At 43.2% G+C, this 23,113-nt stretch overlaps 1 protein-coding gene across 7 annotated transcripts in view; it reads right to left on the minus strand.

Annotated features, from left to right (window-relative positions):
• SETD5 (SET domain containing 5) overlaps positions 1 to 23,113 on the minus strand; it is a 71,946-nt gene that overhangs the window by 12,504 nt on the left and 36,329 nt on the right. For all 7 annotated transcript variants that reach the window (XM_044452135.1, XM_044452129.1, XM_044452132.1 and 4 more), the window contains 14 exons: positions 18,528 to 18,586; positions 17,994 to 18,181; positions 16,369 to 16,407; positions 14,665 to 14,907; positions 11,853 to 12,001; positions 11,460 to 11,577; positions 10,599 to 10,708; positions 10,105 to 10,345; positions 9,844 to 9,924; positions 7,869 to 8,132; positions 6,880 to 7,200; positions 5,706 to 5,948; positions 3,676 to 3,805; positions 352 to 605 (listed from right to left, as the gene is read on the minus strand). In XM_044452135.1, the coding sequence (XP_044308070.1) occupies positions 352 to 605; positions 3,676 to 3,805; positions 5,706 to 5,948; positions 6,880 to 7,200; positions 7,869 to 8,132; positions 9,844 to 9,924; positions 10,105 to 10,345; positions 10,599 to 10,708; positions 11,460 to 11,577; positions 11,853 to 12,001; positions 14,665 to 14,907; positions 16,369 to 16,407; positions 17,994 to 18,181; positions 18,528 to 18,586 (2,440 nt within the window). The remainder of the gene's footprint in view (positions 1 to 351; positions 606 to 3,675; positions 3,806 to 5,705; positions 5,949 to 6,879; positions 7,201 to 7,868; positions 8,133 to 9,843; positions 9,925 to 10,104; positions 10,346 to 10,598; positions 10,709 to 11,459; positions 11,578 to 11,852; positions 12,002 to 14,664; positions 14,908 to 16,368; positions 16,408 to 17,993; positions 18,182 to 18,527; positions 18,587 to 23,113) is intronic.

Genomic DNA, 23,113 nt, shown 5'->3' on the forward strand with positions numbered 1-23,113 from the left:
AGGAGGTGCATGCAGGAGAGAAACAGTCCAGAAATTGGCAACATCTATGCATACGTTAGAGGGCCAAGGCTGTGGGGTAGGGGAGATGAAGACTGTTCAAGTTAGGGTTAAGAAGACAGAGAAGTAGTTGTGCCTGCTGTGATTCTCTGCATACTCTAGCATCTATTTATTGTGTGCAAGAATAAAGGAGAATGGGGACTGCATTCTATTGGGTACCTGATACTCTGAATAATCAAAGTTGTCTTTAAAAAAAGAACAATCTTCCACACATGTTTTGAACCTTACTATGCCCCTCTAAGTCATTTTGATGCATGTCCTAGGTCTGTAGGCAGTACTACTGCCCCAACTTACCTCAAACTGTAGTGGAGTATTGCAACGACTAGCAGCCAAAGAGGGAATCGGCGAGAAGATCATAGCGCAGCCACTACGACATTCCTCCTCCCCTGGCACAGATGAGGAGGATGTGGTGAGGTGTGGGCTCAGTGAGTCTGGAACCAAAGGGTCAGGAAGCGGGGGTGTTACAGGAGACAGTGGTCTCAATAACTTTGTAACGCTCTGTTCCATCAAATAGCGAGACTTCCACTTCTTCAGGGGGCTCAGCAAGTCTGAAATGTAACACACAACACAGATGGTGACTCTGCCATTAGAATGGCCTGATCTACCCTCAAGATCATCTCCCTTCATATCAGGGATGCACAATTTCTTTGGCTCTAAACTCTGTCTTCAGAGTTGGGGGAGGGTGTGTGTACCAACTGCACATGTACACACATATGAGCATGCACACACACACGCACCCTCTCAGATGCACACACAGGTCAACGTACGAAGAGAGGTTTAAATTGCCTGCTAAGATACTTAGGAAGCACTGGAGCAGGTGAAGTGAAAGCCTCTCCCAGCCCAGAATTATTAAAAAGACAGCTGTTTCACCCCTATGGCTACCAGCATTGAGAAAACAAGAATCTCAGAGGCAGGATTGCTGTCCATGCACTGCAGATCACGATGCTGCAACAATTCGTACCCCCACCTCATGCGGTCTGGCTCATTAACTCTACTACAGGGAGGGAAAGTGGGTGGAATCCCACTTGTTTTGCAAGCCTGTGGCTTCTGCACATCAGCTTTTGCATCACTCCTCAAATTTTTAACTTTAGATCTTGCAACACTGACAAGCCCTCAACTGTAATAAAACTCTTCTAAGAAGGACCGATATCAAAGCAGGGCAAAGTGATGCTGGAGTGAGAAAATGGTTCAAATCAAAAGCAATTATTTCCAGTCTTGTTACTGTCAAGACCAACAGAAAAATGTCTGGACAGCTGTAGTTGTAAAACAGTGCAATCTCCAGCTCTCTCTACATCACTCCCCCATCCTCACCAATGCAGCAGCATACGCCTTCCCAAAGACAGGGTTTGGAGCCAATAGAGTAATCCCCACAAGCCTTGCACGACAGCTCTCCCTATCCCACACAACAACACTTGGTTCTGCCATTTGCCTTGGTTTACCTGCCTTCCTGAGCTAGGATTGCTGCACTTTCCTCACTCATTTGGCAGATGGAAAATCTGGCAAGGATACAAATAAAGATTGAAGGACTGATAACTAATCCAGCATGATCCCTCTGGCCATATTGGCATTAATGCGCACAAGCTCTTTAATAAGTTTCCTTGCAGCCAGGTTCCTGCTGACAACCATCCAGGCCTTTTCACACTTTTTTCCTCCCAGGATTTTGAAACTATTCTCAGGATATCAGGGGGTTTGTTCTTTGCCATGCCCATTCCCAAGGTATAAACACACTTCACTGATAAGCCTCCATCATCTCAGATTCTGCTCCCCTTGCAGTAGCATCTCTAGGAAAACAGTAAGTCTCTTGGCAGAGCAGAAGCCTATTCTTAATGACAAGAATTAAATGGACTTAGAATTTCCCATTTTCCTTCCACTGAACACACAATCTGATCTCTAAGATTTCTTAGAACACTGCACATGCCCACAGGAATTTTAGGACTCTTGTTACACTGAAAATACTCAGGGACTTCTGGAGTACTTTAGATAGTCTCCAAGATCCCTATGATCATACAGGGCTGGATGTTTTCTTAGATGTGCAAGGGGGCTGTTCATCAGCTCCTGCACTGGCAGAAGAATATCTAAAGCGAAATTCAAATAGCCTACATCCCGTTAAAAGCCATAACTCCCCATCTGCCAAAGAACAAAGTTGTCCTCCGTCCAAAGAGCTTGTTTTTCCAGTGGAGACTGCATCGTTCCAACATTTGTTATCTATCTCTTCTCTCCACTCTTAGCTGATACTGGCTCCATGATGGCTGTGAACGGCCAGTGCAAGGTTATTTGGCATGGTATCACCAGCAGTGTTATCTTCCCAGTCATATTTCAAACCCCATTACTATCTCCAGGTGCTGCAAGGTCTCCAAGCTGTCCAACTGAGATGCTGACTTCTTTCTATGAACTGGGAAATCTCCCAAACAAGAAACTTATACAAAGACATACACTTCCCTCTTTCTTCTTGGATCACAAGAAGAGTTGATTCTTTCCTTCCCACAACCTTAGTAGTAGAAGAGTTACAAATGCCTGCCCTTCCCAGCAATGTATCACACGCTGTAATAGAATGTAATCTGACTCACAAGAGAACACTTGAAAGCCAGATGTTTTTGTGGTCTTTTGAAATGCTACCAGACCACTTTAGTGGGTCTCAAAGAACCCACACCAAATTAATTGAAGCTGCTCAGAAGGAACATCAGAGACTTCTATATGTTGTTGCTGTTGCTCACTCACTCAAAATTGTAAATTTGCACAGAACTAGTGCTTTGTCCACTTCAGATGCCTCTAACCTTTGTGCAACAAACAGTTATCTGTATACTGCCTAGGGCCTCGTCTGGCGTCCTTGGAAAACTGATCCCTGACTTGGGTAGATCGCCACCCTCTTCTTCTGCAAAGACAGATGCAAAGTTACTATTTTTAAAACTCAGCTTTTTGCTTTGCTCACAGATGTAAGCTCTGGTGCTGCAGAGTGGTCACTCTGTAACCAGGTGCCCACTCTTTAATTAATTGTTTCCCCAGAATGTTTTAGATAGAAAACTACCAAGCAAAATAGACTGGCTTTCATGGAGTGCATTTCTGCTCTTGGGTAACAAATATGGATTTCTGAGGAACCCAATGAGGTTCTGTGTTCTTGGTGGAGAAGAGGGCTCCTTTCCTTGGATGTCGACTTTAAATAAGGCTTGTTAATCTCCCTCTAAAGAAGATTCAGAATAAGCAGTGAACATAAGGTACACTATTCATATAGCTGAAATAGTTTTGCTGCTTGTTGATTTTGCCTTCCCCCACAACAGAGTAGCTGGTGAACTAAGATATGCAGAACTCCTATGATCATGCCGGGAAGGGGAAGATGCATATGCTGGGGCTGGTGGCATTCTTAAATTCTCACCTACCACAAAGCCTGCATCAAGAGACAGCAGCACATAGTGTTTACTATCTGTATATATTACTGCTCATTAACCCCTGTACAGCTGGCAAAACTATTTTATTTAAGTTAATACAGGGCTGCCAAAGTTAGATATGGCAGCCTATTTACTATGGGTTGCTTTTATTTAACATACCCCTTCAAGGACTGAAACTAAAGCAACACCCCATCCACCCAATGCATCACTGACATGCAAAGGCATCTCAACCTACCTGTGTTTTCTTTGCAGATGCCAGAAGTGCTACTGCTCTCATTGCTTTGGTATAGACACTGGGCTCGATTTTCTGGGGCAGCAGCTGAGGTCTGAGTCATCCCTTCTTCCAGAGCTTGCTTCATCCAGCGCTGTAAAGACAAATATTGTTCAATGCACAGGTTCCCATCCAGGGATTCCATAGACTTGCAACACACCACTGTCAAAAATTACCAGCTGTATCAGTCAATACCAACTCAAATTTTGTCCAGCTTTTTTGTAGGTAGGCTCAGTTTACATGAATTGTTTCAGTTGACAGCCCTGAACAACTTGGGATCAGGTTGTTTGAGAGAATGCCTTTTCCTTTACCAACCTGTCTCACTGGGTGATATTCTCCTGCTGGTACCACATATACCAATGTTTTGACTGGGAGTCCACTAGGAGAAAAAAGCATTAGTGTTGCTGCTTCATTTCTTTGAAAATCCCTGTCTTGGGAGGTCAGCCTAACACTGCTGTTTTCAGCACCTGCTGAAGATATCTCTGTCCCTGAGCAGCCACAGTTCTAATGTTAGCTTGCTTTTAATATATTGCCTTATTTCTTTTTATCTATTCTTAGTGTTTAACTTATATGTTTTATTTGTTTAGTTCAGTGCTCCAGAGTCTGCCTGGATATGGAGAGGTAAACAAATACTGTAAATAAGTAAATACATGCTCTATACTAAAGCCTATTTGAATTGTGCAGTTATGATGGTATAGGAAGAAAATAAGACACATAACAGTGAGGGGAGCAGGGACTTGTGCACAGAGTAACCTGTCTAGGGTGAATGGAAGAGGGAATGGTAACCACCTGGCAGGTCAGGGAAGACTTCATCCCTCTGAACAATGAGTCTACTGAGAAAGCAGGCTTTTACAGAAATTCCAGAGGACAAAAGCCAGAATGCCTTCATATCCCTTCCCCAAATTCCTTTTCCTGTCTGACTACCTGTTCTTCCTCCTCCTCCATCTTGTTCCATACCAAAAGTAGATACTGAAACATTAGTGACATTAAAAAGCTGCCATATTTCAAGAGAACTACTTACATTACTTAAACATTGGGACTAGTTTGAAATCTACTGAACTATTGATTTATGTTGTCACCAGGATATTTTTTAAGCTAGGTGACTCTGAAGGCATGGAAGGCATCCTGAGCCTGCAGTCAATATTTTGCATCTAAAGGCCTCAACACACTCAGCTGCCAAGTCTACAATATAAAGCTTCTCCTGAGCCTGCAGTCAATATTTTGCATCTAAAGGCCTCAACACACTCAGCTGCCAAGTCTACAATATAAAGCTTCTCATATCATAGGAAACCAATCTACTTTAAGCACTCTCACCAGAGCTGGTATTATCGTTCAAGGCAAAATTCATTTAAAAATTATTTAGGGAGAAAAGCATAGATAACAGCCCCAGTTCCTCTGTAGTTTAGGGTAGAAGGGGAAAACAGTTATGAACTCAAGATTATTTAAGTGGGTATCACAGCTATACTTGGTAGCTTTTAATTAGCAACTAAATCCAAGATTCCTAGAGAGCACTCTTAGATAGTTACCACCTTAACAATTACTTTTTAGATATGCTTATGATTGCAGTTCTATTTTTAACTTTATACATTAAGCATTTCAAAAATGTATGCTATGAAGAGATTGTTTTAACAGGTACGCTACTGCTCACATTTAACAATAATACATGCCATGCATAGTTTGTTCATATCTAGGAACAGCAAGTGAACAGATGCATGAAGGACATATATTTTCACTCGAAAGATTTGTTTTTTAAGTGCCATGAGGCAATATTGAAAGAAGGGATAAATCATTCCTTCATTATCCACTGAAAAGGCTATAAAGTAGCCAAACATTTTTAAGTTGTAACTCTCTTTCCTTGAAGGGGAAGAAAGTGAGCATTTCTCCCCTCTCATTCATCTTGGGCTATTTATTCTCATCAAGAACATGTATTGGTAATTTCAACATCTATATTTCTTTGGGATCTAATGCATGACCACATCAGAAAGCAGGCATACCTTTTTACATGAGCTATAGTTCCCATCCAGCTGAAGCGGACGTCTTCGCCTTTCTGGGGTGAAGGGAGAGCCAAACCGGATGTAGTGTTTGGGAGTGGTACAAATGAGTGGGGAGTGGATAAGGCCTGGCAACATGTTGAGGGTGGTGGCCAGAACAGTTGGGTCAGTGGTGATTCGTAAAGGACACTCAATCGGGCACTCTTGCTTCTCTGCCTTGTCGTTTAGCCACTCTGTAACTAAATACTATAAACAGAAATAACAGAAGCATCTTACTATGCTGTAGAAGCTGAGGAGGATACAAAAATAGTAGAGGCAAGAAGAGGTGAGGATACAACCCACACAAACACTAGAACATTGTAAAATGTGTACCCTAGTATTGCCTATCCCAGAGGCAGGACTCAGGTTTGTGGTTTTCACCCACCTACAAGCCTAGGTCTTTCAGTATTACACAGGAAAGATTTCAGGTAACTGATTTTTTTTTAAAAGGATGTCCATTCCTCACTTCCAACCACTTCCCTCTGTGAGCCCTGAACCACCCTATCAGGATGTTCCAAGGCTGGTTGCTTGAGGCTAGGAACATACTTGCTTCCTTAATTACTTAAAGAATACCACCACCCTATTTCTCCTGATCCATACAGAAACCTGGGGAATTTTGAAAAAAAGCCACAAAGTTATTAGTATATTGACTGAGAAAATGATGCATACAATGGAGAGATTAATAAGGAACTGTTCAAATGAAACTGAACTGTACTGTTACAATGTTTTGGAGGCTTACAGAGCAATTCTTTGGGACTGAGCACCTAGAGGACCACAGGATCCTTTAGATTCTGAGATAGGCTGGGTATCCACACTGAGAACTACCCCCCATCAATTGCAACCAGTGTGGAAGGAACTACACAGATCACCTCCCTGAGGTGATACAACCAACTTTGGAGGAGCAATGGATGCTTCTCCCACCTTGCACAGGTTGTCCATAATTCTCCAAGTTTAAAAGCTTAAAAGTAGTCCCAATGGATTGTGCTGTTAATGAACTTTATCAGGCATGCAGCCCAGAGAGAAATGAATTCATGTTTTTCCAGAAGTAAGGCTTTCCCCCTTCAGAGAAGGATATATCTAACATAGCATCTCCTATGTAGCATCTAAAATTAATGCCCATCACTCAAACTCCACTTACTTTTTTTGTTTTAGGGTACTTGAGTGCCGCCCGGGTGGCCTGTGATCCTGCAACTGCAGTCACAGCTGGATCAGAACCCATTGATTGCTTCCCTTCTCCTTGACCTTCTACACTGCTGACTTCTGCTGCCGTTACTGTGCTCATGCAGCTTCCTTCGTCTGGAGTTGCTTGTGAAAGTTCTGACTGTTGGGAACTGGCTTGCTTTTGCCTTCTCAGACGCTGTGCTGAACTGCTCCGGTAACGGGAAAAGCGGCTTTTGGGCCGTGGCCTACTTGGCTTTGATGGTGCAGTTTTAGAGACTGGTTTATCTGCCACTGTTTCCTGCAATGCAAACTCCAGTGTAAGTTATGGATTGTTAAAGAAACTGCTCCTCTTCAATCACTCCTTTATCCTTGACAAAGAACGGTCTGATGTGAATTGGCTATGTAGGTTTGGTTCCAGGAGTGTAAAATAAATGTCTTTGACTCTAAAATCCTGCTGGAAAAAACATGTCCCACTAGTATCTTAATATAATGCTTCCTCTGAATATTACTCCCCTGTTTGAAGCACCTGCAGGACTGGGACCAACTAGTATATTTTGAGACCAAAGAAAAGTATCCAAGGCCACTAGAACATGTTTTTTGCCTGTGTAAAAAGCTGTACTGATTCCTAGTCTTTGTTGCCGACATATGAATCTTAAAACAAGGCGTATCTTCTCTCACTGTATCAACAAGCTTAATAAAACAAGGAGTCCTTCCTAGCCACTACAGGCCTGGGAATAATAAATATATCACTATCAAATAACCATGCTGTCTTTTACCACAGCCTACCCCTTTTTCAGTGAACATTCTAATACAAAAGGAAATTTCACAAGCAAAAGCAGGCAACCTGAGGTTTAACATGTTGGTATGTTTCTGGAGACGAGAGATAATAGTCAAGAAAGCAGCAATCTCCCTGTAATTCCCAAGAGAACTAGGACTGAGAACCAGCACGTCTAGCATTCCTCTTACCCCAACCTGTGAAGAACGCCGTGTATTCACTCCAACGCTGCTGGTACTGGTTGGGGCGCTTGGCACAGAAACATTTATAGCCAAACTGCTTTCTTCGGTTTCAGCTGACTCAGACTTTACTTCCTCTGGTTCTGGAGTCTCTGCAGTAACTACCACTTCTGCATCAGTGCTGCTCCGATCAGATGGTAGATCTCTCCTCCTCTTTCTTTTTTCCATATTTTCAAACACGTGCATGATAGCTTCTACTTTCCTATCTTCTCGAGTCTATCATACACAAACAAGAATCAAGGTCAGCCTTAAAGGAACAAAGGGGCAGAAAACGACATATATCTGTGCAGCAGACCAAATGAGGGAGGAGGAGAGAAGGAAGCAGGATAGTAATGGCAAACTAGCAGGCATTCCAATATTGTCCAGATTTCTTTTCCTTATTGTTCAACTTGCCAGGGCAGAGATTACCATTAGATGCTAATTCTCTAATACAGAATGCACCAATACTTAAAAGGTGGCTGAAATAGCATTGCTGCTGGAGGGGAACAAGCAAACTGAGCATTGCCTATGCGATTCAAAATCATATGAAAATACAAGTTATTATTAAAATACATATATAGCCATACAAACACATTTAAATATATTCAATATGGTTGACTGTTCAAGGGACTTTCTTTCATAACTAATTCACTGGATTGTTAAAGCACAATCCTGAGTTCAATGGGACCTACTCCCATGTAAGTGGGTATAAGTATTCCAGCTTTATTAGACTTCCCAACCAAGTCAACCTCAAGTGTACCTTATGATCTTCTGAACATTCTCTGGATATTTTCTTTGGATTTTAATTATGAATGTAGAAGTTTGATTACTACATGAAACAAATACTCTATAATTCTGCATATTTTAGTTTTAAACAAAACAGCTGGTTTTAAAATTAAGATGAATGCACCTGGTCTTCCATCTCACAAAGAATCCAGGTGGAAGCATATGTTGTCTGTCTATGTTTTAGAAAGCATTAAGAGGCAGTAGCTATCTGAATGACAGAAGCTTAGCATACTTTATAACACGGGAGAGAAGGGGAGATTTTATCTGTGAGAAAAACAGAATATAACAGAAAAGAAGAATGTTCCTACAAAAGAACCTTTCTGGATAAAGGCAATGACAGAAATGCATTAATAACTATGCCTCCACTGGCTCTTCATAAGGAAATGAAGGTATCCAGACATTTTCTATAATACCAGGGGATGCGATTTTTCCCATGAATATTCTTCAGGGGATTCACACTGATGACACAAGCAGTAAGCTCATAGTGCTGCTAGGGAAAAATACAAGCTTTTCTGCCCTACATCAGGCATGCATGTACTGACAGAACCATGCCACTTGAGCACTGATGAACATTGTTTCAACCTGTTTTCAATGCACTTCAGTTCCCTGTACCTGTAAGGCTTCCCTTGAAAGTTCTCCTTGTGGTTCAGCTCCCTCTTTCCTAGTCTGCTTGCTCTAAGACTTAGCATGAATGTAGCTGCTGCCATTTTGCTTCTATTCCCCTTTCAATAGCCATAAGGAAATTTGAACAACAATGTCATTAGTGAATTTCCCCAAAGTTCCTTGGTTCCTCAACAGTGCTCCAGGATCAGCCTGCAGAGTTTCTTATTCTTCCTTTCCATCATTACATACTGTATTCCTCAGAATCCTCTGCTCTGCAATGTGCAGGATTCTGTGGCATGTCAAAGTAGAAGGTTTTCCTGAATGTAGACAGTTTGAAAATCGCCATTAGAGTTTACAGAAAGCACATTATGTGGGCAGCAAATGCAGCTGTGAACATGAGAAACAGGTACAGGAAAACAGTGATGGCATGGTGGCGGGAGGGCTGATGAGTAGTTAGCTGAGCAATACTGTGTGAGAAAGTGGCAAGAAAATCGGCTGCCTGGTGAGAAACACAGCACCCATCACAAGAACAAGTAGAAAAGGAAGAAAAGGCACTTGCCCGCCTATTCTGAGTGAGGCCACCCTGCTCATCTACTGATGCATCCTTCTCTTCTTCCTGCTTCTCTTCTCTGTCTGCAGGCTGAAACATAAGAAAACAGAACTCAACAGCAGTCATTATTTCAAGATGGGGGCAGTTACCAGGAACTTTCAGCATCTGACTTGGGCTGTGCCTGTTCTCTTTGCTTGGAGATGTAATTCTCTCTGGAAACAAGTTCCCCTAGTGTTCCATACACCCATTACTCTAGGGGAAGGACATTACCTCATTATCACTGGCTGCAGCAAGTCCCTCAGGGACTTCCTCTGTCTGTGGATTGCTGTTCTCATCTGATGCAGCGCCCCTCTGTTCCAGCTCCTTCCGGCGGGCTTTCCGACGCCTAGTCTCTGCTCCAATCAGAGTGTCTAGAATAGGTGGAGGTAGCTGCTCCACAGTATTTGGGCTCCGTTTCTGCACAGGGCAATTCCGGTTTCCCTTGTGACAGGCACAATCCACTTTATAGTTGCTGCCACAGCACAAAAGACAGAAAGTATTTGTATTATTACCTGAAGTTTTGAGAAACAACATAAATGCATACTTTGGGCTAATTATCTAAGAAAGGCATAAGGGATTTGCTCCCATTATTTGATTTTACTACACAAGATGCTGTCAGAAATACAGCTAACCCTGCTCCAAGGAGCACCACTGAAGAGGCAAAAATGGGCAATACCAAGAGGAGGGCTTATTTCCAATAACTGAGTAACATAAAGAAGACTCACCAGACACTGTACTCATAGTCAAAGGCAATGGTGACCTCTGCATCCTTGGCAATGGAGGTGACGGCATATATGCACAGGTGAATCATCCCATCTGCGATCACGTGACGAACCTTCAACACACAAAGAGAACTGCTAACAAAATCAGGTGTCACACTACAAAAAACCAAACGTTTTCTATGAGAGAGGCAAGGCCAGACCCTCTAGCAAATGTTGGTTCTTTGAGATTATGCCACTTGTAGCCCTAGGCCTAGTTCTAAAAGTCCTTTGCACACAAACAGCTGGAACTTCTTGCAAATGGACATTTTCCCATTCCCAACAGCTTGCTTGTCAGAAAAGAAAAGACAGTAGCAAAAAGAAGGGAGGCAAAAAGAATGAAAAGAGCTGGCCCATTGCTCTCGTTCAACACCCAACAAACTATTCTGAAGAGAATGTGCCATCAACAGAAAAAAATGCCCATCTATGCTCAGTATCAAAATCTGCACTTGACATTCATTGTATACATTTGGGCAGAACTATTCTGCTTTGCTGTGGAATTTGAGGTTTTGTTCTGAAGAACTAGCGTATTGCTAGTGAATGTAGCATAGCCCCCAAAGTATATAGTACAGAATGTGTGGAGTGAGATTAAACTTACTTGGGACTACAAGGTCATAGTGTTTTTCTTTCTGTGGTTACTGATGCTGCAAGTTATCCTATGAACTTTGGCTCTTCTACAGCACAGGAATTTTAACATTCAAAGGGCCTTGGAACAAAGGCCTCTGCATTTTATTTAAGGCAGTGTTATCTTTGAAGCCGCATTCCACAAGCTCTACCAATTTAACCCAAATTGTTGCACACAAAATTCAAAACTCCATTATCATTTACCTCAGCATTTGGTGTACAGGAGCGCCTGATGAATCTGGCATCATTGCCAAAAGTACGAGCATCCACACACATCTCCACACTATTAAACTTGGAGTAGAACAGCACAAAGGGATATGGTCTGAGGAAATAAGAACAGTCCTTGTAATCGGCATGACATAGTCAAATTGGTGCTTCTTTCATGGACTGCTGGGAGCATCACTGTACAACTTATCTTTCACTTATGCACAGCCAAATACAATGGCTCACCCTAAGAAATAATTCTAGAAAAGCACAAGACTGTGGGGAGGGCCTAATATTTGTGTTTCTAAATCCAACAATTGTGGAAACCCTCCCACCCATACCAATCCCATAAAATGCCTCTATCCTGCATTTGTAATCTTTCTGTGATCTTACTTTTTGAAGAAATGCCCATTGACCTCGAACTGCTGTCGCAACATCACTTTCCCACGATACTCAATTATAAGGGTATCCACAGCCAGATCTCTGGCAGCCCTCAAGATCTTCCGATGCTTCTGAACCCGTGTCACTCTCCCTAGCTGTAGCTGTGAAGTGGAAATGACAATTTAGGACCTACTGCATGCAGATCAGCTCTGTGAGCAGGGCTGCATTTGAACAAAAGAGACTAGTTTAGAACTTGTACTGTGGAACATCAATCCAAGTTTAAAAACAGAATTACAGATGTAGCTTTAGTGACTGTTTCCATGAATATACAAATTTTAGATTTATGGATAATGATACGATATAGTCCCATGAATATAACTGACTCATTATTATGTAGGAAGGATGTAGATTTGATTCTTAAACCGGACACAACTAGCCCTAAAAATTAAATTCTAAACTTGATTTTGCTTCCTTTCTTTGAATATATTTCAAAGATGGTTATTTGAGGATTTTGCTTTCCTCCCATTCCTTCCTCTTTTTGAGATTTCCAACTTTAGGTATTAAATGCTTAATAGAATTAGTATTTGATTTTTACCAAATGCTTAATGCTTACTGAATCAGTGTCTGACTGTAAATCACTGTTTATATTTATCTCTATTGCACAGTAGGTCTGCACTTGCTGTTTTATCACTGTATCATTGACAGTGCCACTACCCCACTTATCACCTCTGAGGGTAAACAAAGCCCAGCATACTGTCACTGATTATCTGCAGAGTTTAAGGTAGGGCTATTTGTTACAAGCAAACTTAAATGGGTCTCTGTCTTAGCATGCAGCAGCACCAATCCTATGACTACCGCCTTCTACTTGGTCTTGAATGACAGCTACTGGTGAAAAGAAGAAACTTTTGAGAATGCTTTTAAGACAACCTTTGCTTTTAGGCAACTGATGGTCATTATTGTGAGAGCAATGGAAGAGTGGTGGAAAGAGATTGCAGCTGTTCACAGGTGGATACCTTCCTTATATTAATTGGTACATAAACGGTCTTGAAACAACATTGTTGAATACAGACTGTTTTAAGGCTATATTTTAAAGACATATTACTTTAGTTTTTGAGACTGTCATTGTTATACTCTGTGAATTCTACATGCAGATATGTTTTCCTTGTTCATGTATATTTGAATTTATTAGGAATCATTTGAATCCTTATACTAGGAAATGTTTTAACATTATACAGTATATGAATAATAGTTATTATTTCAGGACAGCATCTGATGAAATCAAACAAAACTGGGTATTACTAGATGCCGACGCTATGGGCAGTTTCCAATGGGGCAACTATTAATGTATATACCACTATGCATACGAAGCTGCTTGCACAACACCAACAGTGTTAGCCAGCATGCTGTTTTCCCAGGAATACTGTTTTTGCTTCACTTGGTTATATGAGTCACCTTTTCTATTTTTTTGCACTTTTCTATGTCAATGTGTTGTGTTCTTAAAAACACACTCTTACCAATTTAGAAATTTAAAATTTGGTGTTTTTATTTTAATGCTAGATGTGGATTTCAGCTCTGGGATCTCTCACAGGTGTTGACACTAGTCTTCAGGCATTGCATATTTTCGTTTTATTCAATGTAATTCAGACAACTGTAATAAACTTGCGTATATATGACTTGTGCATAACCTTGGAGCAGGGGTCCTCAATGTGGGGTGCCTGCACCCACAGGGGGTGCGAGGTGGCATTTCAGGGGAAGCAACGAAGAGGAAGGCCACATAGAGATTTGTCAAAACTGGCAAATCTTATGTTTTTTGCTAAAAATGATCATCATAATAAAATTAATTATTGTTGTTGTTTGCATTTGGATTCAGTTCTCTTTTGTCAATCAAGACAAGCTCTTCTAAATCACCTACGACAGACCTGTGGATCGCAATCAGCAAGGAAGTTCCATGTTCTGACAAAATCATGAATGAGAAGGAGGAACAAAGAAGGGGAAAAATGGAATTCTATGTTCACAATTGGGATTGGTTTTACTGTGTACCATTTTTTCTAATTGCTCAATTAATATTTGAATTTTATGCACTAAGTTAAAAGCTTATTTGAGTTCAATTTGTTCACCCGCAGTACTGCATGCAATTCAATTTGTGGTTCAAATTAGAAATAATCTGACGATGAAGAAGTGGTATTACTTTTGTAGGGGGTGCGAACATAAATCAAACATTTTCTAGGGGCATGGTGCATAGAAATGGTTGGGAACCATTGCCTTAGAGGGTAATAACTTAACTACAACAGTTGTATGCACTTTAACACGTTTGGGTTGTTGTTATCCATTGTCCATCAGAATGCATGAAATGAAGATATAAGTAGAGGAAAATCAAGGTAGCACTGCTTGCTAGACAAGGAAAATCTTACATGTGAAAACAATTTTACTTAATGAGTCAGATAAATAGAACACAGAGAAAAGGGCTGTTTCGTATCTTTTTGAGCTGCACTTATATATGATGGTTTGCATGTAGGAGCAAAAGAGCATTTTTCAAACCTGGGTCTGCCTTCCTTCCTTGGATTTATATCCCACCCTTCTCCATTAAAGAACTCAAAGCAGCTTACATCATTCTCCTGCTGCTGCTCTCAAACTTATCCTGACAACAGCCTTGTGAGGTAGGTTGGGCTCAGAGTCTGTGACCGGCCCAAAATCACCCAGTTGGCTCCATGGCCAAGCAAGTGCTAGAACCCAGACTGTCCGAGTGCCAGGACCATGCTCTTACCCACTGTACCACACTGGCTTATCAGATAGCTTATCCCTACTTTTGGATCTACTTCTTTACCTGCATCTGGGATCCAATCACTGTGTTGTTACAAGCCAGCTCTGTCTTATTGATTGTATCCAGTACTGCAGCCTTGCCCACAAATTCTTTATTGGCATTTATATGACGCTCCAGGAGATTTTGCACGTCAGCACTGTACTGGTTAGTGAAGGCTTCTTCATACTGATCTGTCCAGAGCCTGATGCGGTTTTCCCACCCCTCTGCTGTATTCTCATCCAGGGCATGGGCTTCTGAAGGAGAGTTCTGTAGAAAACATGAATCAACTCCATTGCTAAAAGATATAAGGCTCTATGTAATATACTGGCCTGCTTGTGATAGAAAAACCTAGAACTAGAAAAAAAAAAGCATCTAATTCTAAGTAAGCCTTGGCCTCAATCAGCATTTTGGTTGGCAATTTCAAGGAAAAGACTATTGCTCGGGGCAGAGCGCTTGTTCTTTATGAATATTCCAAAATCACCAGGTAGAACTGGGAAAGAACTCTGCCTGAAATTCCTGAAAGACACTACCAACCAATATCAGCAAACTAGGTTTAGATGGACATCTGTACGTCTGACTCAGTAGAAGGCAGCTTTCCATGTTCCTGATGTTCTTCTACCCCGGCACCCATAAATGACAACTGGTATGCAGAGTCTGTACATGCACTTCAAGCATATCCCACAGGAGACTAAATGTTACCTCTGATATGGATATAAATGTTCTTTAAATATGTCCCTCTCACAAAAATGATGCCACAATTCTTTTGGACCAGTTCAAAAAACCACCATGGGGATTCACATAGGCTAAGGTTTCACATGCTCAGTAAGCAGCGTCTTTGGGAGCTAGGGTAGAAGAACAATCAGCTATACAGTGGTACCACAGCTCACGAACACCTCAGTTCATGACCAAATCGGGTCGCGAACAAAAATTTCATAAAAATTTAGACTCGGCTCACGAACTCCACATTGGGTGGCAACTGCGATTGTGGCCATTTCCCCACCCCCGCAAGTGGCAAGTGGGGAAATGGCCACAATCATGCTGGGAGGGGGGAGACTGCCGACATCGCGCCCGTCTTTCCTGCACGAGTGCAACCGCGATCTTGGCCATCTCCCTCCCAGCATGATTGCGCCCGTCTACCCCCCCGCAAGTGCACATGCGATTGCGCCCGTCTCTCTCCCCCCACCCCGCACGCCGGGATGACAGGCGTGTACAGGGATGACGGGTGGGATCACGGTTGTGCTGGGGGGCAGGGAGATGGCTGTGCTCGTGCTTGGGGTGGGGTGGGGTGATAGCTGCGATCTATGTTGTTCTTTGTCACTTTGCTTCACATTTTTCTGATTAAAAAATTTTTCTTATAAAAAAATAAGAACGGATCATCCTTATTTACATTGAACCTTACGGGGAAATTTAACTTGGCTCATGACCAATTTGGGTCACAACCAGAGTACCGGAATGGATTAAGTTCATGAGCCAAGGTACCACTGTATATTATTTATTTATTTATTTATTTATTTATTTATTAAAACATTTCTATGCCGCCCCTTGCCAAGGCCTCGGGGCGGCTTACAACATTGAATACAAAATACATTAAAACAATATCACAGACCAAGATTTTCAGAATATATACAATACCCTATATAAGGTATAGATCAGTGATCATCCTATAAAGCATGTTTTGGGTGATCTTGCAGAGGTGCCCAACAGGATTAGAAACACTGTTTTACTCACCTTCATCCGCAAAGACTTCCGTGAACCTTCTCTAAAAGCCTGTCAGCAAAACAAGACAAACAGCCATCAGTGTTTATACTCTATACATTTGAGCTCATGTTCAATAAATGCTGTAGCTTCTAAACTGCAAAGGTGAAGGACCAAGAATTTACAATACTTAAGGTGAGAAGAACTGAACAAATGTATGTTTCAGGAAGAGACAGCCATGCCCCCTGAAAATCATCTTTTCCAGAGCCTCTTCAGTCCACACACATGGATTACTTGTTTCACTTGTGCTGAGTCTCAGCCAAATAACTTTCCTACTGAGCAAAAATCAATTGGGCAAAGAGCATCTGCAAGAAGAGCAAGGGAGCCACAACATCAAGCATTATGGAAGTATTCCACCCCAATGTCATTTTTGTAGTTATCAAGCAGCAGAATGAAATCTTCTGCTTTTATTTGGGTATCAAAAGCCCCACCCAAGTTGAAGATCTGTTTCATGTCCTTACGGAATGGGATAAGTTAAGCAAAAGAAAATCTTTAATGTTTCATTAATTTTATAGCAACAACTTCACATGTATACACAATCTCAAGAATAGTTAGACTTAGTAGACGTTGCTGTATTCAAATCCAAAGCATAGTTTTCAGCCTACAGACTTTTAATCCAAAAGTAATTTTGTGGGAGAAGAACCAGAAGGTAAGGTGTTGTGCAGAGTGGGGGTTAATGCGAAACTGGAAAGCTCTAAATACAAGTAATTTGCTTAAAGTTGTTTCAGAGCGCGTTGATACTTTTATTAAAGTACCAAGCATGCAGGATTTATCCCACTGCCTTTACACTGACTGGCTAGAATGCCGGAACAGATTGGCCAGCTTATTTTTTTACTAAATAATTGGGTAAATTCATGCATCTCATGCAGCCAGTGTGGGTCGATAATTTTATCTATGTTATATTTTATTGTATTTTATCTATGTGAGCCGTCCTGAGGCTTTTGTGACAGGACGACATATAAATACTTTAAATAAATAAATCCCCATAGGTAAAATGCTTTAAAAGGACATCTCAAAGAACACTGACCCTCTCCCCCCTCCGCCATAGTTACAGCTCAGTATAAGGTGGCGGAGTGGCACTCCAAATGTGCAGTGACCAGACTACATTTCAGGCAGCAGTGGAACACACTGGGACCATTTCCACATCATAACAGTGCACTACATCACTGCAGCAAGAATCGCTTCCATTTAGCATATTCAACTCCCACCAGTAGTTGTGTCATGTAAAACCTGCTGAGTGGGGGTTGAGAACCCTTACAGAACCCTAAAACAGACCATGTGCTCAGCTACAGCTGTTTAATCCTCACATAATCCATACTCACTGGGTTTGCATGATGACAAGTCCCAAGTGAGTGTCGGATAAGTAGTGCCCACAGACACAACTCAGCATGGGTTAAATAACGCATGACAAACCACACTGTGTCATGTGAACAACGTCACTGACCTAGTTTACACATGAACAGAACCCCATGGTTTGTTGACAGTACTAGACAAAATGGGACCATCTGACTCAGTATAAGGGAGCTCAATATGTTCCTTTTAACTCAAATTATCTGTTACAACAATGGATTTGCTGTTAGCTATCTCTGTTCACATACCTTGATTTTTTTGGCTTTTGGTGCAGTACGAGCTCTCTCGGTATTCTTTTTCCTCTTTTTGGGTTTAGCTCTGCAAACTCGATTGACTGTCAGAGTGATGCTTGTAGGGGTATGCTGTGTGGCAGTGTACAACACTGTGGAGGGAGAAAGCTCCTCGTCCCAGCTCTCAGTTGCACTGCTGTCTCCACCTGCAGTGAGAAACATCACACTGGCATCTTCCTTTGTCCTGAAAAATCTTCTGCTTGCCCTCAAAGTGAGTTGAAATTATACTTCTCTCCTGGGAAGGAGAGGTCATGCAGACCCATCACCTATGTCTCACAATGACAGCTTGCTCTACATCTGCCCCCTCAGCATTTCCAATGTGCCTACCCTAACCTTTAAGGTGTGAAGCAGATGAGGAAAGGGCAAGTAGTGTTCATCATGGAAATGAGTTATTAGAGGCAATGAGGCATAACAAAGAGTAAGTCTGCATCAGGACAACTCCTCATTCATAAGTCCCAGGAGTCTGCTGGCAATTGCCAGTTCTGAACATACCTGACACGTTGTCTTGCTTCCGGCGGTGGAGTCTGATCACTTTCCCCCTGCCAATTCCCCTGCAAAAGGATGATAGAAACCTGAAGCTGGCACTGTATACCAGGTGCTCTTGAAGAATTACATAAAGTAGAAATGACTATAATGGCAATCTTAACTTCATGTATCTATATTCAAGGCATTTCTTTAGCAAATAATGCATTCTGAAACCAGTACAATGTCCATATTGCCCAAGAGACTCATTTTTCAGTTTTAAAAAGAGCATATTTCTATCCTGTATAATTGTGGAGATAAACTGAGAGTGCAAAGCTGTATCATTTAAATGCCTTGGTCGATCTAGTGATGGCCTGGAGTATTTTTAACAGATTTGTCCTTCTCTATGCAGCCTAGACCTGTTCTCATTCACACCTAATTTACAGAGAGGCATGGTTTCAGATATTATGATGCTCAGAAAGTATCAGCAAAAGCAGGTTGCTTACCTGTAACTGATGTTCTTCGAGTGGCCATCTGTGCAGTCACACATATGGGCGCTGCACCTGCGCAGTGCCTTTGGCCGGAATATTGCAAGCTAACAGTTTTTGGCGGGAAAGCTCCGCTCCCCCTCCCCCATGGCCTATAAAGAGCGGAGCGTGCGCCATTTTGTTCAGTCTTTGACGACCAAACGTGCGCCCCCTTGTGGAAAAAATTTCAGTATGAGATAGGAAAAAGGGATCGGTACCAAGAAAAAAAGGGAAACTTTCGGTACCGATGAATGTGTCCACTCACCGACACCGAGCGGGGCTGGCGGGTGGGTTGTGTGACTGCACAGATGGCCACTCGAAGAACATCAGTTACAGGTAAGCAATCTGCTTTTCTTCGTCGTGGCCTCTGTGCATCACACATATGGGTAGATTAACAAGCTTGCCATAAAGGAGAAGGGAAGGTGTCCTCATTGAAGAACGGAGGAGAGAACAGCTCTACCAAAGTAGCAATCCTGTCGAGCTCGAACATCGAGACGGTAGTGCCTGGTGAAGGTGCAAGGGTTCGCCCAAGTAGCGGCTTGGCAGACGTCATCAATCGGGACCCTGGATGCGAATGCAGACGAGGCTGCAACAGCTCTAGCAGAATGGCCTTGAGGAACTGAAGGCAGTTCGAGCTTAGCTAATTGATAGCATAAGACTATAGTGTGGACTATCCACTTAGAAAGTCTCTGCAGAGTGACTGGATCGCCCTGATCCCTAGCAGAATATTTGATGAACAGTTTATTGGATCGTCGAATAGACTCTGTTCGCGATTGGTAGAAGGCTAAGCAACAGCGAACATCGAGTGAATGCAAAGATCTTTCCAATGGAGTCGACGGTGATGGAAAAAAGGCAGACAGCACAATGTCTTGTCCCGTATGGAAAGGTGTAGACACTTTAGGCAAAAAAGATGGGTCGAGGCGTAAAACGACCTTCTCCCTGTGAAAGTTTAAATAAGGAGGGTCTATGTGAAGCACGCAAAGTTCACTGGCCCTCCGGGCTGAAGTGACAGCTACAAGAAACGCTGTCTTCCAAGAGACCAATCGAAGACCCACCGTCGCCAAAGGTTCGAAGGGGGCCTTCATAAGGGCCTGTAGAATTACAGAGAGGCTCCATGTGGGCATAACCGGTCTAATTGATGGGTTAAGATTATATAGTCCCTTCAAAAATCTTTTGAGGATCGGATGAGAAAACAGAGGTGATCCGTCGACTAAGCCACGGTAGTAGGCTATTGCAGCTGTATACACTTTAATGGACGACGGCTTCAGTCTGGAATGGTCCGCAATTCCAGGAGGAACTGAAGAATCTGTTGAATGGATGAGAGGAATGGAGAGAATGACCGCGACTCGGCAAAGGCGGAAAAACGGTTCCATTTAGCCTTATATGACTTCCTTGTGGACGGCTTTAAGGCAGAGTCGATGATATGCTGAATATCAGGGTGCAAAAACATCGGATTCGGATTCGACGGGTCTTGACTCGAACCGGATAGTACAGAGAGACCAGAGAGGGGGGAAGCAGCCGAGTGATTGGGTTTGACAATCGGATCCGAGGTGGTCGAAGTCATCGTCGGTACCGATGGATTAGTAGAAGCTGTCGGATTCGTAACTTTTGAAACTGTCGTCGGCACCGATGGAACATCAATCATCGAATTCACCACGCTGTTAGGTTCAATGAGAGCAAATCCGGGTGGCGAAGTGTGCCGTCCATCTGTGTTATAAGATATGGGAGCGATGGAAGATGAAGAAATTCCTCACGAGAGATGTCGAGTAGTTTCACAAACCACGCTTGACGTGGCCACCAAGGGGCAACTAGTATCCCCGATGCTCGGTCGTGCACTATCTTTGCTATGACCCTCATCAGAAGAGGGATTGGAGGGAAGGCGTAGAAGTTCATATTGTTCCAAGGGATCATGAATGCGTTCCATAGGGATGCGTGTACGATTCCTGCTCTCGAACAGTAAGCCTCGCACACCCTGTTCTGTTGGGTAGTGAATAAGTCCACATCGGGAAACCCCCAGCGCCGGAAAAGGTGGTTGCGCGTACGGGGATCCAGTTCCAACTCGTGAGAGGTGAACATGTGCCTGCTGAGAAGATCTGCCTGCACATTGTCTACACCAGCTAGATGAACAGCCATCAGCATGATGTGTCTCCGGATGCACCAGTCCCAAATTTTCATAGAAAGCCTGGCTAGAGTCGGTGACTTTGTTCCCCCTTGCTTGTTCAGATAAAAGACGGTAGCTATATTGTCCGAAGTTATCTGAACAATCTGATGATGAAGGATGTCCTCGAAAGAGTGCAAGGCTTTGAAAACTGCCAGTAGTTCTAGGAAGTTGATATGATTCGTGGATTCTAGATGATTCCACGTACCCTGGGTAGATAGGCCGGAGCATATCACTCCCCATCCTAGAAGAGACGCGTCGGCACCAAGGGTAATTGTAGGAGGTCGCACCCTGAAGGGGACTCCTATTGTAAGATTGGTCTGTTCCAACCACCAACGCAGAGAGTGAAGCACGGAAGTTGGGATCTGAATCAGTCTCGACTGCGGATCTCTTTGAGGATGGTACACCTTGTTGAAAAAGAGTTGCAGTGGGCGAAGCCGAAGCCTGGCATGTGGAACTACGGCAACTGAGGAAGCCATATGCCCCAGGATCCTCTGGATAGACCTCACCGGGACCATTCCCTCTCGTCGGATTCGATGGATGTGGCGAGCAAGAGTCTGTTGTCTGTCCTGAGGGACGAAGGCTTTTGCCAACGTCGAATCCAAGCGGGCTCCAATGAAGGTGAGCGTCTGTGTTGGGAGAAGAGAAGATTTCTCGGTATTAATATGTAGGCCTAGGCTATTGAGCAAGGCACAAGTTGTATGGATGGCCGCAAGGAGCCCTTCTCTGGACTGCGACACCAACAGCCAGTCATCCAGGTATGGATAAATTTGTATGCCCTGGAGGTGTAGGAAGGCACAGACAGGAGCCATGCACTTGGTAAAAACCCTCGGAGCCGTAGCCAGTCCAAAAGGCAAAACTGTAAACTCATAAAGTTGGTTTGCAACCGCAAAACGAAGGAAACGCCTGTAACTTGGGTGAATTGAAATATGGAAGTAGGCGTCCTTCAAGTCCAATGAGGCGAACCAATCCTCTGTCCTTAGCAACGGCAAAATGTTTTGAAGGGTAGTCATACGAAACGTTTTTGGTACAATAAACTTATTTTAAGTTCCGTAAGTCCAAAATCGGACGTAGACAACCATCCCGCTTAGGGACCGTGAAGTAATAGAATTCCGTGAATTCTGGAATAGAATCCGTGAAGTCCGTCAGATGGGAATACTTGATGAATCACTCCTTTACGAAGAAGTTGATGTGTTTCACTGAGCAGTACCGGTGAACATGAAGTGGACCGGATCGGACTCGACGGAGGAACTATGCTGAATTCTTTTTGACAGCCGTGTTGAACGATGGACAATACCCACCGATCAGATGTGATGGACTCCCAAATGGGGAGTCGGCTTCGAAGCCGATCCCCAGATGAGAGGGGGGTGGGTATTGGTGGAGCGTGAGGAATGGTTCGCCAGTCCCGTCAACGTTGCCTCTGATTGTCGAAAAGACAGCAGCCTTGTTGGAAGCGCTGTTGGGACTGAGGACGGCAGCGCTGCTGTTGCTGTTGCTGGCGGTGTTGTGGCTGCTGCCTCAGTTGATATGATTGCCTGTAGGATGGACGATTCCAGGACCACTTACGTCTGGCGTGGGACTGTATCTCCATCCTGCGTGCCATCATCCTCGATTCATGAAGCTTCTTGAGCTTGTGGTCAGTCAATCCGGCGCTTGGTTTCTTCTGGAAAATTACAATTCCAAAGCCATGCATACCTTTGGAGAGAAACGGCACCGACCAAGGCCCATGAGTCAGTATCCACGTGGTGCCTCGCCGTGGATAACTGCTGCACCGTGACCTGCATGGCTTCCTTAATCAGGACCTTCGCGAGGTCACCCTGGTGGTCCAGGAGGGTGGAGGCGACGTTGTGCAGGTGCTGCATAATAAAGTATTGATACCTCGCCAACGTCGCCTCGTAATTTGATATACGGAGCCCCAGGCCTGAAGCAGC

Source organism: Varanus komodoensis, unplaced genomic scaffold (assembly GCF_004798865.1).
Source record: "Varanus komodoensis strain SLA01 unplaced genomic scaffold, ASM479886v1 scaffold6_4, whole genome shotgun sequence".
Taxonomy (NCBI): Eukaryota; Metazoa; Chordata; class Lepidosauria; order Squamata; family Varanidae; genus Varanus; species Varanus komodoensis.